The sequence below is a fragment of the Cibotium barometz genome, chromosome 47 (assembly GCF_041138505.1).
Source record: "Cibotium barometz isolate CiBa-2024 chromosome 47, ASM4113850v1, whole genome shotgun sequence".
NCBI lineage: Eukaryota > Viridiplantae > Streptophyta > Polypodiopsida > Cyatheales > Cibotiaceae > Cibotium > Cibotium barometz.
Window position 1 is genome coordinate 40,706,063 of NC_141092.1, and position 18,880 is coordinate 40,724,942.

At 45.7% G+C, this 18,880-nt stretch overlaps 1 protein-coding gene across 5 annotated transcripts in view; it reads right to left on the reverse strand.

Moving 5' to 3' along the window:
* ALA2 (aminophospholipid ATPase 2) overlaps positions 1-18,880 on the reverse strand; it is a 125,407-nt gene that overhangs the window by 92,314 nt on the left and 14,213 nt on the right. For 3 of the 5 annotated variants that reach the window (XR_015263780.1, XM_086784730.1, XM_086784732.1), the window contains exons 2-3: positions 2,429-2,530; positions 2,117-2,246 (exon numbers count right to left, since the gene is read on the reverse strand). Coding sequence is in view for 4 of the 5 variants with exons in the window: in XM_086784730.1 (XP_086640856.1) it covers positions 2,117-2,241 (125 nt within the window). In the remaining variant the exon portion in view is untranslated. The remainder of the gene's footprint in view (positions 1-2,116; positions 2,247-2,428; positions 2,531-18,880) is intronic. The other 2 variants (XM_086784731.1, XM_086784733.1) reach the window with 1 other exon arrangement.

Here is an 18,880-nt window from a genome sequence, read left to right on the forward strand (position 1 = left end):
ACAATATGGGCACTACTGTCTGAGCCAATGGTGAACATCTACCTCTGAAACTATCTACAAATATTGCGATCTCATCAATGTATAGGCCAAAGAGTGTAGATGAGAGTGGGCAGCCCTGCTTAACCCCATAGGCCAAAGAGTGTAGGTGAGAGTGGGCAGCCCTGCTTAACCCCAATAGTGCTACATATATCTCCCGAGGTCCCACCGGGTGCACGTACTCAGCCAAGTACTGCCTCATATAGTGCCATCAACCCCATATCATCTCATGTGAGAACTAGAGCTCCTGCAAGCGTCCTATCAGACGGGGTCGAGGGACGGAGTCAAAGGCTTTGCGGAAATCCACAAAGCAGCAATACACGTCTCTTTGAGGACCTCGCCTCCTCTATGATAGCCCGTAAAGTAAAGATATGGTCCAGCGTGGAGAATTTTCTCCTGAAGCCTGCCTGGCCTGATGCTCTGTTTCCCATCCTCTCTACCATAGAGCTCATCATAGAGCTCATCATGTCCTCTAGTGCTGCCCCATAGATCTTGGCCATTGTGTGACCAATCATGATAGTCCTGTAGTTACCTGGGTCCATGGGGTCTCCTGCTTTGTGGATGGGGACAATGGTGTTGGTAGTCCAGGAGGGTGGGAAGCCTTCACAGAGTGCTCTGTTAAAAAGACTGGCAAGAATGGGAGCCAATACGTGGTGCCCGTAGGCAAAATGTTCCGCGCGTAGATCCTCATGATCTTTTGCTCTCCTATTTTTTAAGAGCCCTAATGACAAGAGATAAGATGATGTAGGCCGAGAGAGAGAGAAAGAAAGAAAGAAAGTTATATTAACGTCCACGGGAGGCCGAATCCGACCTATGGGACAGATCAGGTACATCCATTTACATTCCACAATGGGTATCGATGCCAAAGAGGCATAAAACTGAAAAAAAATAACTCAAAATGAACTCTTAAGACTCTTAAGAGTTTAAATTACAATGGGTTCTATTGCATCTAGTTCGAAATTGAGGTTCAAAATAAAAATAGCTATATTTCATCCATGGATGGAGAGAGAGAGAGAGAGAGAGAGAGAGAGAGAGAGAGAGCCCTTCCATATTGGGCCACCTAAGTGGAGGCCACACCTCTCCCATAAGTGGAAAGGTAGCCCATTTAGTTGTCCACACCCTTTTAATTAAAAGAGTGCCTAATTTGTGAGAAAGAAAGAAAGAAATTTATATTAAACGTCTTCAAAAGACCCAATGGGTCTATGAGACGGCCGCCAGCCTGAACTCACTTATAACATGTCTGCCCACACTTTAATGAAGTATGGATGCCCAAACTCACATATAAGTTGTCCAGCCGTACTTTAATGAAGTATGGACCTACAAAATAGCAAAGTGAGCTGTAATTCTAGCCGAGTATAAACACAAAGTTTAGAGTCACACCTGCCACCTCTCTATAGCCCACAAGCAAGGTCAAAATACAGATTCACACGCACGGTTCACGAGAGGGCATCACCTGCCTGTAAACTACTAGATACACAAATCTTGTAGGTAGTAAACATTTCACACGAAAACAATTCCAAGCATGTAAATATACCATGCATAAGAATGTGTTGGACAATCTCCCTTTCATTTAGCTTGTAGCAAGCGGTCATTCCGTTATCGTGGTGCTCTTGCTGTGGCAACCACCACCGCCACCTGATGGGCACACCACCTGTCCTACCTCATCCACCTTCAGCCCATGGCTATCCAGCCTTTCACCCTGCCATCCCTTTCCTCCTGCATTTTCTCCCGTGTACACTCCTCCACTTCTCCCTGTATAGTTTCAAACAAACAAAAACTCTAGCCCATAACCCCCACCCCCAACCCATCCTTCCCTCCCCCCCTTCTTTTTTAAATTTAAAATGGTCAGCAAACCGTGCTTGTAAAGGGGGAAGTTGGCTCGATATTGGCCAACCAACATTACGTGGGTCATGAAGGACACTCCCCAACACACTACCCCCCTCCTTTGTTTTTTTAGACTCCATAGAGCAAAGACCATAGAGATAGGAGGCCATGGACAGCTTTTAGACTTCCTCTTCAGAGTACATAAAATCAATCAATGCACAAAAAGATAATGTAAAATATGAAACAGTTTGCAAACCTGAATTGCTCCCATAAGTTTTTGGGAAGAAAATTGAAAACGGTGTACTTCGTATTTGATACTTTATTGTCGCAAAAAGTATCAAGACAAAGGTCGCGATCATTTATATACACATATCTCTTCATTCTGCCTGTGACATTCACAACTCTAATATCTCAAGAACATAGCCTCAACTTCTCTCAAATACCAAGCAAAGAAATGCTTGAGTAGCATATGAACTTAGGTAGGTAATTGAGGTAGCTCCGGTACAACAAACCAAGACATGACATTGAATGTGCGTGTATTGCAAAAAAAAAAGGGGAGAAAATTAACCTTCACGTCACCTTAGCTTTTGAGCCACATGTGAAAAGGCATCAAACACAAGTTCTTGGACAACCTCCAATACACCTTTGCTCTAGGATAGAGATTTGTAAGCTAGCAATAACGAAGCATATGTAAGAATATGAAGAAAGCAAGCACTTCAAAAAACAAAACATATGGCAAGTGACATAAAACTCCCCAAAATCACAACAAGAGACATCCATTTTGAAAATCACACACACACATAAATACATACATATATTTATTTACTTATTACTAATTTATTTATGTATATACACACACATACATAAATATGTTTTTTATTTATCTATTTATTTATTTTTTTACATGTGTATAAAAACATGCATACACGTACACATGGATACATATATATGATGCATACATGCATACTTGTATGTATGCATCATATATATATATATATATATATATATATGTGTGTGTGTGTGTGTGTGTGTGTGTGTGTGTGTGTACGTATGTATGTGTGTGTATGTATACACATACACATATTTATTTATTTATGCATGTATGTATATACATGTATACATATTTGAATGTATGTATGTGTGTGTACAGACATGTGTATATCATACGTGCTCACACGTGTGTGTGTGTGTGTGTGTGTATAGTAGTAGCAAAAAACCCCCAAAAAAAAACCACTAGTGCATGCAGCCACAACATCTAGATCAGCAAAGTACACCTCCAAACCAACGCTTTCCATACGCACAGAAGAGGAAAGTAAGCATTTGGTTTATGCATAGCATGCAAGAGTCAGATCCGATTTATGATCATTCATTTAGTAATATACAGAAGGAGTAGGTTAGGTAAAGAGTCTCTCTCTTCTCCTTCTCTCTACTTCTTTGTGTTAACATTGCGCATGTGATTAGCATTAATCTTAGTTGCTTAGCATTAATCATCATCAATTAAGAGTGCTTCCACATAGTTAGAATGTTACAGCAATATAGGTTCTTTCTAGGAAAACCTTTGAATCGACACTTTTTCCTTTTTACATTGAATCAACATTTTTGCATCAGCTTGTTGCTCAATTTCAACATCGTATAGTGCTAGAAAGTCTAGATTTCAATCATTCCATTGAGCTACTCCATCGTATAGTGCTAGAAAGTCTAGATTTCAATCATTCCATTGAAATCTAGAAAGTCTAGATTTCAATCATTCCATTGAGCTACAAGCTGCTCCCCCCTCGTTCAGTGCCCCCCCCCCCGCCCCCCAGCGCTCTTCCCTTCTTTTTTTTCCTTCAGTGCTTCACCCTCCTCTCTCTGCCGTCAACGCCCCCCCTCAAGAGGAATCTATGGTAGCAGCTCCGTCATCCCCGACTGAGGCCGCCGTCCCTTGCCTATCTTTCTCAAAAGCGGACCTCCAGCTCCTCACTACAACAATTGCTTTAGAGGCCTCCACTCTCGTATGCAAGATTGTTGGTAGCCACCCTGCGCATGCACAACTCAGAGATCTTTTACAGGCTAGCCTCCTTGGAGTGCCTACAAAGATCACAGACATTCATCCTTTGGGGCGTGGTTACCACCAGGTTGAGTTTGACTCACCTGCAACGTCAGATCGAGTCATGCAGCTGAGCCTTGACGCATTGCGTACGGCCCAAGCCTTCTTTGCGAGGTGGTAGCATAGCTTGGACCCCACATCCGACCCACTTGCTGGCGTTTCAGGCTTTCCCGTGACAGTCTGCTTCCCAGGCCTCAGGAAGGAATACCTTCCTCTTCTCCCGGTGATTGGTGGAGCCATTGGGAGAGTGAAGGAATCCCCCCCCCCCCGGGGGCCGCTTCGTCCCTCGCACGAGCAGTTGGGATTCCATCCCTTCGCATCTATATTGCCTCACCGGAGACAGTGCCTCCATTATATCCCTTCCTTGCCTTCAGGGAGACCCAATCCTGCAAAGAGTGGAGTACTCGAGCCTTCCTAGCCAATGCTTCATTTGCAGGCAGATGGGACACCTCACCAGAGCTTGCCCTCGGCGCTAGTCCAAGAGACCGCCTCCAGTAGTCCCCCCCCTCCCCCCATGCGGGCCCGCAGTCCTAGCCCAAATCATCACCAGGGGGTAGAGAAAGAGGCAAGCTCTCAGGCAGCCGAGCACCAGAACCCGACCGCAAACGACTCTACTGCCGGAGAGAGGCAAACCGTTGGCCCACACAAGGGTCGCCAGCCCACTTCCAAAGTTGAGCGCCGTCGCCGAGTGCGCCAAGCTAGCAATGTACAAGAGGATTCAGTTCTATCAAAGAACCGTTTCGAGCATTTATCACAGCACCCACCCATCGGCGATGGGCCCCTCCAATCACTGCGAGGGTCCCACCTCCGACCCCATCGGTTTGGCAATCATCGCTCTCCAGGCCATCTTGGCCCGGGCAGGCCTCCCATCATTGCCAGCCCGCAAGAAGTTCCGGATTAACCGCCGCTGTACTTCACCAAGTTCCGGATCAACCGCTGTACTTGACCAATGCATGCTCGGGAGAATGCTCAACAAGAAGCAATGTACCACATGGTGGCAAGAAGGACTTGGTTCGCCACCACCACTCGCCCGGCTAAGGAGAGCCTCGCAGAACTCTAGTACAAAAACTTCTTCTCAATGCTCCGGGGAGTTGCTGCTCCGGGGAGATATCGATGCCCACTTGGCATCCCAAATAGCGGACTGGAGTCCTCGGGATCCATTGGAAAGCCTCAACTGGGAGCCAAGTTGGGGCGGGTGTAGAGCCTACCCAAAAACCACACGACTTGTGCCAGTTGATCTGTGCTCCTGATACGCGACAAAAGATCTCGATCGCCTCTGCAAATCTTTGGAGATTCCCCACATCTTGGGATAGGTATGCTGCTGTGTCATCTACAAACTCTGAGTCCAGCAGCCAGCAGCTCCTCCTGAGTACAGATGGGGAGACGCAAGCCCTGCAGCCCCGTTTCTTGAGCTAAGATAAAAGTGCTCATGGCCTCGGCAACAAATAGGAAAAGGTAAGGTGCTAGTGGACAGCCTTGCCAGACCAAGTGAGAAAGGGGGAATCTATCACCTCGGGCCCCTGGCCGCAGTGTGCACCAAATGGATCTTCACAAAGATGCGAGCTCGTGGATTTAGCCCAACTTTTGAGGACAGATTTGCAGCCAACCTACTCCTAGCTTGGGATCACCTTAGGCTGGCCCTTAGGTAGTTAGCTCCGGTAGCCTCAGAGGAGCACTTCGGTAGCCCTTGATCTAGAACCCCCTGATCCGTTTACCTAGTGGCCATATGTTGGGGGCCCAACCTCGTGTATCATGGGGAGCATTGAGCATAGGACCTGCTAGGTCCCTTGGAGATTGGCTTGCATACGGACAGCTTCCCCCGAAGGCTCCCAAGGGAGGCTTGGATAGGATCCAAGGTAGAAACAGACTCAGCCTCAACATCAACTCTGCTATTCCCTAGGAGTGGCTGACCCCTATCCCCCCCGGGCACAGTGGCTAGGCGTGTTCACTAGGCATGATATTCTCTTGGCAATCCATGGCACAGATGAGGGTTGTGGTTTGCTTACTTTTTCTATTGGTCCCCATGGCAAATTAGAGAGATTAGTGCCCCCTCTGGATGATTTCAGTGGCTGCACCTTACAGAGGGTGAGGATGATTGGTTTTCAGGCACATGAGTGGCATAAACCCCCCGCCGGCCAAGGTGGCCAAGGCGAGACTCTGGCGGTTATGGATTTGCGAGAGCCAGCCCTTCACGCACCTACAGTGGGACACGGGGAAGTGGACTTGGCGTGATTCTGCTAATCAGGAGGAGACTCTTGATACCCCGTTCTTCGCATACCCCGCGCGGCTCGGCCATAGGATTTAGATGCCCGATTTGAGGGCACCCCGGCAGTAGCAGTACATTGGCAGTCACAAAGCCTCTCACAGCGATTTCTCTCATATTTTTGGAAGAGGTTCCAGGACAATTTCAGCCCCAAAAGATCACGCTCTTTCTTTGGCTGCTGGCAAAAAGGAGCTTGGCGGCTGGCACGCGGTTGGCCATTGGCAGTCAACTAGCAGCTTGTCCAAGGTGTGGCCACTCTCAGGAGTCTCAGCAACATTGTCTTTGCGATTGCCCGAAGCAAGTTTAGCAAATTCTTCGCATTTTCACGATGGATAGAACCTCGACCCGTATCATTTCATGGGGCACTGTCGCTTGGGCCACAGAGGCTGAGGTTGTCATGGATTATGACGAGGAAGGTGGGGGGCTAGCCCTCCAAGTCTGTCACCTTCGCATTTCGGCAGACCAATCCCAATCCCATCTTTTGATCACTGGACTCCGGGCTCATGGTGGAGATGGGAGATTTGTAGTAGCATTGCAGCCTGGCACATATGGAGAGCTCGATGCAACGAAGCCATCGAGGGTACCCACACTCCGCCTACAGAGTCCATCAGGAGCATTTGGTTGACATCATATATACCCTCCACAATCAGCGGGGAAAGTTGCAGGGTGGCTCTAACCGCATGTGGAACCGGCGGGAAGCTTTCTTGAGGCTCTGGCGGCTTGGTCCTTTTCTCACAAATAGAGGTGGTGATCCTGGTAGCAACAATGGAAGAGGGAGATGAGCCTACGGATGGATCAAGTCAAGAATGGAGCACAGATACATGGTTTGTCTGACGCTCCAAGCCAAAGAAAAGGGAGATAAGCCTATGGATGGACCACGTCAACAATAGAGCAAAGATGCATGGTTTGCCCCAATGCTCCAAGTTTAGCACGCGGGGATGTCATGTGTACACCTTACTCTGGAGCCACGTAGACAAGATTATTCCTTGTACCCAACTAAGGGGCAAAGTTAGAGGCCATATATGGGCAGTTTGCAACAGTTTTGACAGCCCTAGTCAACATCAACATGGACTTGCAGAGTTGAAGAATAGACATATTGAGGTCATGGCAAGAGCTATGTTAAATGAAAAAGCAACGCCAAACAATCTTTGGGGTGACACTGTACTTACAACATTATATTTTCTCAATAGAATGGCAAATGGACAATACAAGAGTTAGAAGAGGTGTATACAGTTTTAAACCAAACCTATCTTATTTGAAGGTATTTGGAAGTATTGCCTATGTTCATGTACCAAACACAGGTACAAGGTCAAAGACATAGAGTGTTGTATACAGTTTTAAACCAAACCTATATGTTCATGTACCAAAAGGAGGTACAAGGTCAAAGACATAGAGGTGTATATTTATTGGATATGCAACAAATAAACAAGCATACAAATGTTGGAACCCACTCACAAAAGAACTAAGTGACATTTTATGAATCAAAAAGTTGGTACATCTTGAGAACATGAAAAATTTTCAAGAAATTCAAAGTCTACATTTACTTGGAAAGGAAGACCTAAAGTTTGGTCTACATCAAACATATCAAAGAATAGAACAAGGGTTAAAGATCACCAAGAGACGCTAGATCACCAAAGGAGACTCTACACACAAGAACAAGGAGAGATTGGATATTTCTCAATCATCAAATGATGAAACACAAAGTTCCGATGTAGAACTTAGTCCAAGAATGTCAGCAAGAAAAGCTAAAGACAAAAGCAATGGAAAAGCCGAGAGTCAAAGTAACTCCATCTTCGACACCACAAAAGTGATTGATGACATAGAATTGTCAATAATGGAGTTCGCCATCGACATTGAAAACTTGAAAGACTTGAAGGGAACAATGGATGGAGCTACCTTGAAGAGTAGTAGAAATACAAGCTATCTATTTTGAAGATCTTGAGCTTGAGGGGAAGTGTTGAGAAAAGACAAGCTCAAGATGTTGCCACGGACAATACAAGCCCAATGGATCAAACGGCATCGAAATCGGAGCACTCTAGCGTATTCCACAGGCACGTGTGTGAACAATCTTAATTTAGTATGTGTATGAAAGTGGGTTTTTTAGGCTTTAAGCTTTCCCATTGAGGTATTTTTAGCAAAGTGCTTTCTGTTGTTTTTAGAGTTTTTGCTTTTCATAACTTGTATATAAAGGGTTGAACCCTCTCATAATAAACATCGAATTTATGTGGAGCTTCCCCGTGTCTTCTCTTTTAACAATGCGGACATGCTTCTACCCATCAACCAACTCAATGGTCAAGTGCGTGGCCAGATTCATGTGTATGTAAGGGCATTTGTGCCAATTCATTGTATTCTTGTCCAAGCGCCCAATGAGCAGCCAATTGTGGACAACATTATAATTATTATGGTGTGAACACCCTAGATTAGGGTTGGCCAACCAACTAGCCCATAAGTCCCTATAAATAGAGAGCTATGGCTGAGGGTCATATCATTCACCATTGAGTATCTCTATTCCATTAATACGTCATGTCATGCATATGAATACATCAGTAGGTTAGGTCATCTCTTTATCTATTGTGTAACTTGTATGAGGGAGAAGTATGTGCATGGGTTCAAGACTTTGATAAGGCGTTAATCTTCAGATTTAAAGCTTATCCTAAACCGCTTCCGAAAAGCACCCATGTTACATTGGTGTCAAAGAGTCAAGTCTTGACGGAGGAAGGGCTGCACTTTTTTCTTGTAAGGGCATGGAGGTCCATCATGAAGAACCCTATCATCATCAGTGTTTTCACCTCAAGTTTGTGTTCTTTTCATCAAGGTTGCGTTTTGCATCTATAGCATCTAGCTCTTGTCTGTGCAAGGGGTGCTCAGCCAAAGGGCGAGGAGGGCCAAATGCACCACGTAGAGGGACACACATGTGGGAAATATTGTTCATCCCCAGATGGACTCCTTGCATGCTTGTATCTGGCCCATTTATGAGGCCCTGCACTGCATATTTTATCTGCTATTTTTGCACCATTTTCAAGTGCCTTTTTTAGCATTTTATGGATTTTTGTCCAACTCGGCCTGTAGGACCTGGCCAACCAGCTCATGAGGACCTATATAAATAGGTGCCTCGTTCCCACATCATTTCATCCCTGATTTCAGCCCTGACTTGTACATACCAGCACTCACGGGCCTCCCCCGTGCTGTACCTTCATTCATATTCAGGTTCTTCATCATCTACAGTCTATACTGGCTACACATATTCTCTGTTTTCAGATTTACGGCAGTAGCACATATTTCTCACATGGTGTCAGAGGCTAGAACTGCTCTAGGACCTGCATGAGCCTGTTGTTTACAGATTTCAGCACATAAAGACCTGTGTTTTCAGATCTGGGAGCTGCGTTTTTCATCTGAAAGCTGTGTTTTCTCAATGGTGCTGTGTTTTCTTCAATCAGGCTGTGTTTCAGCATTTGTGGTGCCATTAAACCCTGAAGAACCATTTCTTTTCTCCCCTTACGGTTTTTTCCCACCCTCCCACCCTACATTCCTTCTTCATCCTCATACTAACTGTGCTCAGTTTTAGAGGAGGTCTAGCTGCTTCTAGCCCTATTTGAAGAGGAGGATTCTACGTTTGGAGGATATGGCTTAAGGAGATCAATATTCTAACTTATCTGGACTTCCTTTCTCTTCCCAGGGAATCCTATCTCCTACTTCTCAAGCTACCACTTCATCGGTACCCTTTCCCTAAAACCCTTTGGTGGTTCCCCCAACCACTTCTTCTCTTGTTTCTCCCCTCCCACAAAACCTCACCCCTTCTTTCTCTCATGTTCCATCCTATACTCCTCAAATCAGTGATTCCATGAAGCTTACAACCACCAATTATCATACTTGGTCCGTTTATACCCAGTTGCTTCTTGAAGGTGCTAGTTCTTGGACATCAATTATGACACCTGCTTTGGTGGATCTAGCTTTTCGGGGAGTTTTGGATGCTCGTGCATGCCTCATCATCATTCATTGCATGACTCCTACCATGCAGGTACAGTTTATTTCTATAAGGAGTAATGCCCGACAAATGTGGCTTGAGATTCAGAGGAGGTTTGGTGTTGTTTCTTCCGTGAAGATTGCTAACTTGGAGGCGGATCTTGAGAAGATTTCGGATTTCCATCAATGAATCTGACAATATCGCTGATAAGATTGGGAACTTTACTCACATCAAGTGGCAACTTGAAGACTATGGGAGCACAATCAACAACCCGATCCACAAGCTGCTTTGGTAAATTGCCTCCCTCTTTTGATTCCTTCAAATATCACATTTACTTTCGCCAGCCTCTTCCTTCTTTTGAAGAAGTTGTGAGTTATCTACATGACAAGTGTTTGATGAGAGGCAAAGGAAAGTTGGAATCTGCTTTTGTTGCCCAAGATAAGGGCAAGAACAAAGGAGGACGAGGACTCAACTGTTAGCAGCCATCTCCTGTCTGTACCATATTACTGAGTAGGGAGTGAGGCCATTGTTGTGGGTGTGCCCGCCCGTATAGGAGCTTTCTCCATATTTCCCCATTGTCCATGTTTTTTTCTCAGTTTTGCTAGGAGTAGGGGGGATGTATGAGTTGGCCGACTGTTGTACCTGCTGGCCAACGTATAAAGTCAATCAGAGGAGTTTTTATAGGTAAACTATGCATTAATGTCTCGTATCATTCGGGACAAAGAGCCTGCTTTAGTTAAGGAAGTTCTATCCTAGGAGACTTGGAGGAAAGCCATGCAAGTGGAACTTGATTTCATTCCAAGGTCGTCAAAACGGTCAATCATTGGTGTCAAGTGGGTCTACAAGACCAAGTATGCGTCTGATGGGTCGGTGGACAAGCACAAGGCCAAACTTGTGGCTAAGGGCTATGCTCAGCGGCCTGACGAGGACACTTTTGCACTAACAGCTAGGATGATCACGATTCAAACGGTTCCTAACCTTGCCTCTTCTCAGCAGTGGCCAGTGTATCACATGGATGTGAAATCTACATTCCTGAATGGTGACATGCTGACTTGCAGGAGGAAGTGTATGTTCAGCAACCTCCAGACTTTGAGGTTCCGGGATCAAAAGGTATGGTTTACACGTTACGGAAGGCCTTGTATGGTCCTAAACAGGCTCCCACGGCTTGGAACCAGAAGATTGATTCTTTCTTTCTTAGAAAGGGTTTCCAGAGATCAGTTTTGCAGATCCGAACTTGTATCTCTTTCGGGTGCGTGGTATGGTCACCTTGATTATCCTCTATGTGGATGATCTTACTCTCACTGGCGGTCATGTGAAGCACACAGCTGTGACGAAGGCCGCCTTGTCAAAGGAATTTGAGATGACCGATTTAAGCTTACTCCATTTCTTTTTGGGATTGCAACTTTGGCAAACCCAAAGGAGTTCTTTGTTTCTCAGCAACGATATGTTCATGAGTTGCTAGAGGCCTTTGGGAAGGAGAACTGCAAGCCTATTTCATCTCTGATGGACCCGAATACCAAACTTACAGTACATGATCCTTGTGAGCCAGTTGATGCCTCCTTGTATCGGAAGCTTGTTGGTTCATTGATTTGGTTGCTGAACACCAGATTGGACTTGAGTTTTCCAGTGGGGCTGTTGGGCTCATTTATGTAGACACCTCTAAAGACTCATTGGGACACAAGATTGTGGATCTTGCGGTATCTGCAAGGTACAAAGGATCTTGGACTCTTTTATTAAAAAACACTAGAGGGGGAACGAAGAACCGAGTCAATCTCTGAGGTTGGAGTGACTCTAATTGGGGAGGAGATCCAGACACGAGGAGATCTACTTTAGGCTACGGCTTTACCCTTGGCTCAGGAGCTATTTCTTGGAGCAGCAAGAGGCAACCAACTATTGCCTTGTCTTCTACTAAGGCAGAGTATCGGGCTGCTTGTCGTGTTGCTTGCGAGGTGGTGTGGCTGCGGAGATTACTTGGCGAGATTGGGTTTCCAGAGAAGGAACCCACGGTCATCCAATGCGACAGCCAGATCTATAGCTATTGCTCAAAACCCGGTCTTTCATGCCTGGACCAAGCACATAGAGATACAATATCACTTTGTTCGTGGGAAGATTTTGACTGGTGACATCTTTCTTATCTTTTGTTTGACGGAGGACAATGCAGTGGACCTCTTCACGAAGCCACTACCTCAACAAATGCTCCGTCAGCACTCCAACTCACTAGGGTTGGTTCCACATCCAGGAGCTGAGAGGGGGTCATCGGTCATCTCCTGTGTGTACCATATTACTCAATAGGGAGTCAGGGCCATGGTTGTGGGTGTGCCCGCCCGTATAGGACCTTTCTCCATTTTCCCCCATTGTCCATGTTTTTTTTCCCCATTGTCCATGCTAGGAGTAGCGGGGTTGTATGAGCTGGCCGACTGCTGTACCTACTAGCCGACGTGTATCTCCTGGCCCATTGGTGTTTTTATGCTGGCCGACTAGACATTTTCCAATCGTGGGCCCCATCAGGGGTTGTCGGCCCAGTTGTTACCGGCCGACTGGCTGCCCTTCTTGTATATATAGCATGCCATGCCCCCCCACTCAGTTTGTACCGGATTCTGGTGTATATAGTAGAGTTTATACCACCCTCTCCTCCCTTTCATTTATGTACTTCTACTCTCAGTACTTTCTCATTTCCGCTGCCCATTTTGACAGCACAACAACAACAACAACAAAGTTGCTCAAGGCAAGGGCAAGAAGGATGCTACAGAGGCCAAAGGTAACAAAACCTTGGAGTGTTATTTTTGTGGCACATTTCTCGACGTGACAATTCTCGGGCAGCTAAAGCCAAAGATAATGCTCAGAATTCTGACAAGGATTCTGATAAGAACAAAGGCAAGGAAAAGATGAAGGGCGAGGGCAATGCCAAAGTGGCATACATGACAGTTACAGATTCTCCCCCTACCTCTCCACAAGATACTTTCCTCGTCATCACAAATATTGATGAAACCGGCCTCTGATAGAAAACCAGAGTGCGGTAGACTAGCAGTCACCCGTCCACTTGTAGTCTAGATGTGAAAACAAAGCAGATTGGAGCTAGAGTGCCCAAATCTGAAAACACAGCGACACCTATTGGCCCCAAAGCTTGGCGCCCCTTGCGGTATTTCTTTATTCAATTATAATAATATGAATGGCTGAGTACAACACAAAGATCAGCCAAGAGTTTACACCTGTATGTCCAAACTGACGGCCCACAATCCCTCTTAGCACAGAGGATCTATGCACACAGATCTGTGTTCCACAATAACACACTGTGCCTCCCTCTGATCAGCCAAGACCACTAAGCAGGCCAGCCATGGGCATACATCTGGCATAACTCAAGTGCATGATACATCATCTCAGCTCATACATACATATGCTGTCCAAACTCTGTCTCAACCCTTGTCAATCTGCCATACCCCTCCTCTCACAAGGGGCCAGATAACTCATATCTGCAACAGACATCAAGCAGTAGAAAGAGAGATAGATGAACAGAAACGAAGCCTACCAAATTCAGCTCGTGACACAGCACTGGAGGAAGCAACGGTACCAATCTGTACTTGCAGGCACTTGTATCCACAACCCTGCTTCACATATGTGCACGTACTTGCCTGTACCTTCCTCCTTGTGTTCACCTCTATGCTAACTTTGAATGTACAGATCTGAAAAACAGCACTGTACCCGTCTGCACCACCTCGAGATACGTGCCAGGAGTTATACTTGCACACACAGCCTGCTGTCCACTCTTGTACCTGCCTGAATCAGCGAAATCAGGCCTGTCCAGCACCTGTCATGCGCCGCCTGCAGCAACTCTGTTCAAGGCAACTTCTGTCAGTCCTGTCCGTACACTGTATGGCTGTCGTACAGGGCTGTACGGCCTGTACCTGAACCTGCAGCCACCTGTTGACAGTCGCCTGCTATGGCTGCCTCTGTCCCACAGCTCTGCGCCACCTGTACTCAACAGTACCTGCAGTCGTACAGCACTGTACGGCTGCTGTACGGCCTGTTGCAGCACTCAGCTCACAGCAAACAGCCACAATCAGTCTTCAGCAGCAGCAGCCGCCTAGAGTTTCCTCAGCTTTTCCACGCTTGTACTCTAGCGCTTGAGAACTCCTCCACGACTCCTTTCCCAAAAGCTAGAGAGAGAGGGAGGAGAGAGAAGCACTACTCCAAAAGTGGAGTGGCCCTCCTCCCCATAATAATCCCTAGGGCCCCAAACTTTAAAAGTTCCCTAGGGGCAACTTTTATAAACATTAAAATTTAATGTTTCTAGTTCCCCCCCTTCACATCTAGGGATGTCCACACATCTTAAACTCTGTCCGGGCACCCCCCATGTGAATCATAAAATATTCTGACTCTGCAACCACCATGCCCACACTTGTACTGTTCTATTTTCACAGGGCCATGACATACCCCCCTCTTGAAAAATGGCAAGCGTCCTCGATTGCATTCTGGTGATGCATCAAAATATCCAAAGTGAAATATACAATATGGCAAGATCAGCGTTCCAATCTCTCTAAGCCATACACATGTATCAACATTCACTGTAAACCAATGTCATAGTAATAGTCCAAGTTGTATACCACTGTGAACCATACATATCCACAAAAATCTCATGTGACTAGTACACATATATCATAGAAGTCCCATAAACAGATGTACTGTCAGCCTCAGTACCTTCGGGTGAGATAAAAACTGCACCAAGCGACCTCTAGATGTCATCTGAGCCTGTCTGTATCAAGGGAGTGGAGGTGCTACCCCCCTCTTGAGCATCAGGTAATGCTCCAGACCCATGCTCTGCTGAACCTGAATGAGCCACAATAAGAGTCGGCTCTAACTCAAAGGCATCGAGATAAAGCTGCAAAACCTGAGGTGAACCTGTTAAGTCACCTTCCTCCATCCACTTCGTATCCATCGGTGAATAGTTCTTGAACTTCACAAGATAGCGACGGGAAACTTTACCTCGTACCTTCCTTTCTTTATGTGCCAATATCTGCTCTGGAATCAGAACCTCATCAAGTTCCTCAACTTCCGGCTAAGCCTCATCTGATACATCCTCAGGCACATCCCCACGGAAAGGTCTAAGAAGACTCACGTGAAAAGCATTGTGAATCCTCCAGTGATCTGGTAACTTCAAACGATAGGTTACCTCACCAATCTTTTCCAAAACCTGAAAAGGCCCATAATAACGCATGCTCAACTTAGGGAATAAGCGCTCTTTATCCTTCATCTTCTTGAGTCTAGCCTTTTCAAAACGCAAAAGAACCCAATCACCCAATGCAAACTGTAAATCACGTCTGTGACGGTCTGCGGCTTTCTTTTGCTTCTGCTGAGTTTTCTGGAGGGCCAACTTAACTCTCCGATAAGCTTCATCCAAGCTCTCCACATACTGATCAGCCTCAAAGATCTTATCCTTTGTATGCAAAATGGGTGGTACCTTCTTCCCTCCTTCTACAATCTCAAAAGGCGCCTTGCCTGTCGAGCTATGTACAGTGTTGTTATATGCAAACTCCACCAAAGGAAGATACTTTTCCCATTGTTGCTTGTGCTCTGACACATAAAAATTGAGAAGATCCAACACTGTAGAGTTAGCCTCTTCTGACTGACCATCTGTCTGTGGATGAAATGACGATGAAAACTTGAGAGTTGTACCCATGTTGTCGAACAACCCTCTCCAAAACAAACTCGTCATCCGTGGATCACGGTCACTAATGATAGACGTAGCTACGCAAGCCATGATACTTGAAGATGTTCGCCATGAATAACTTCACCATATGATCCACTTTGATTGTCTTCCGCACAGGAATGAAATGAGCCTGCTTACTGAACCTGCATATGATAGTCCAGATGCCATCATTTCCCATTTGTGTCCGTGGAAGATCAAATACAAAGTCCATGGCAATGCTCTCCCAAGGTCTATCCGGAATAGGTAAAGGCTGTAATAACCCTGGTGTCTTCTGACGGTCAAACTTTACCTTCTAACATACGATGCATTGCCTCACAAAGGCATCAACATCTCTTCTCAAGGTTGGCCAATAAAAGAAAGTCTCCACTGCTTTGACCGTGGCGTCAATACCTCTATGACCTGCATACGGTGGAGCATGACTTTCAATCATAACCTTGAGTCGCAATGGCCTGGTAACACACAGTCTGCCATGCATCAATAAAAACCCATCTCTGAGAGTATAGTACTCATGCCGCTGACCCTCAGACATCTGATCATACAACCTTTCAAAGTCTTCATCGTGGAAATACTGCTCTTTCATTTCATCAAGCTCATGATGATAAGCAAGTGAAATTGCAGAGACCTGTGGCTTGCGTGACAAAGCATCTGCCACTACATTCTTTTTGCCTTCCACATGCACAATCTGGAAGTGAAACATTGACAAAAAGTTTGCCCAACGCATATGCTTCTCTGAAAGCTTAGTCTGCGTGAGGAAATATCGCAAGGTCTGATGATCTGTCTGCACAGTGAAATCAGCCCCAAGCAAGTAGTGTTTCCATGTAGAAAGAGCGTGAATTACAGCCAACATCTCTTTCTCATACACCTATAAATGCTTCTCAACATCTTGCAAAACTCTACTCTCATAGGCTATCACATGTCCCTCTTGCATGAGAACTGCACCAATGCTACTTCCACATGCATCACACTGGACAACAAAAGCCTTTCGGAGGTCCGGTAACACCAATACTGGGTCCGAAGTAAGCTTTTCTTTGAGCTTTTTGAATGCTGTAATTTCCCGATCAGCCCATCTAAACGGAGTTGCTTTCTTCGTCAAAGCATGAAGAGGCGAAGCAATTTCAGCAAAGTGCCGTATGTACCGCCTGTAATAGGAACACAATCCTAGAAAACTGCGTACATCATGCACGGTCCTCAAAGCTGGCCAATTAAGTATTGCTTCCACCTTTGTTGGATCCATACGAACTCCATGACCAGACACAATATGCCCCAAGAAACGTATCTCCTGCAAAAAGAACTCACTCTTCTTGCCATTAACCACCAACCTATGGTTTCTGAGTTCTGCAAACACAATGGCCAAATGCCTTCTATGCTCTTCCTCACTTTGTGAATGCACAATCATATCATCAAAGAATGTGCCCACAAACTCTCTATGAGGCCTGAAAATCCTGTCCATCATTCTATTAAATGTGGCAGGCGCATTCGTCAAACCAAAGGGCATAACCAAGAACTCATACAACCCAAACGTGGTTCGGAATGCTGTCTTATGCACATCCTCGGGTCTAATGCGTATCTGATGATACCCGCTTTTCAAGTCAATACGACTAAAAACTGTGGAGCCCTGTAAGCGGTCCAAGATATCATCGATCCTCGATATGGGGAATCGATTCTTGATGGTATTCTTATTGAGCGGCCTGTAATCAATACACATGCGCCAAGAACCATCCTTCTTCTGCACCAAGAGCACAGGTGAGCAAAAGGGTGATGAGCTAGGCTGTATCAACCCTTTATTCAAAAGCTCCTGCACCTGACTCATAATCTCTTCCTGTTGGGCTGCACTAACACGGTACGGCGGTCTATTCGGTGGAGTACTACCAGGAATCAGATCTATGGCATGATCTTCTGGCCTCTCAGGAGGTAATTCTCCTGGCAATGACTCGGAAAAACAATCTTGAAACCCACTTAAGAAATCGGTCCTGTCCTTATCTAACATAGACAAATTAGACTTAGACTCATCATCCTGTGCATTCTTTACATAAATCAAGTACGCGGAAAGATGCTTTTTCATTACTGATGAAATCGCCGAAGCGGATACAATAGGAACAGATTCCCCTTTGAGTTTTACATCCAATACATGCTCTTTCCCTCTATGAGTCAGAGTGATTTTCCTATTGTAAGTATCCACCACCGCATGTACCCTGTGGCACCATGGCATCCCCAACAAAACATCACAGCCATCCAAAGGCATGATGAAGAACTCTTCGCTGTCCACATAACCCTGCAAATGAAGCCGAAGCTTCCCAATAATAGGAGTAACGGGTTCTGCATACCCTGGACAAGCCATATTTGCCTCATGTAACGGCCCCATCTTCTCTGCGCGAATCCCCAATCGGCCAGCCAAATCTGGTGAAATGAAGTTGGCTCTAGCACCTGTGTCAAAGAAGATCAAAGCATTCTGATCTCTCACTTTGCTCCATGCCCTGCACAACTCTATAGCTTCACCACCTAGCTGCTCCCCCACAAGATCAGGAACTAAGCCTCCAGAAGGCTTTGGTTTCTTTGGCTTAGGCTCTCCTTTATTGTCAGGGTCCTTTTGGGACTTTCTTTTGGGACAATTGAATGAGATATGCCCCTCTTCAGTACAGTAAAAACACTTTTGAGCATCTCTCAAAGCCTGTCTTTCCTCAGAAGTCCTCTTGGGCATTGGCAACTTCTCATACTTTGTCTCTGAAGACCCTTTAGTATCACGAGAAGCATGCCCAAATTTTTCAGATTTCTTGCTCAATTTCTTACTGCCTTTAAACCCAGATGAACCACCTGTGAGTAACGCATTAGCTGTCATAGCATTTTCAATCATCTGTGACATGTTCGTTACTCTTGTCTTTATACAATAATCTCGTACCTCCTTGGGCAGCCCACAACAATATTTCTCAACCTGCTCAGATAATGGCACAGCACGATAAGAAGTCACTGGGAGTAGAGCTTCCCAAAACTTCTTGTTATAAT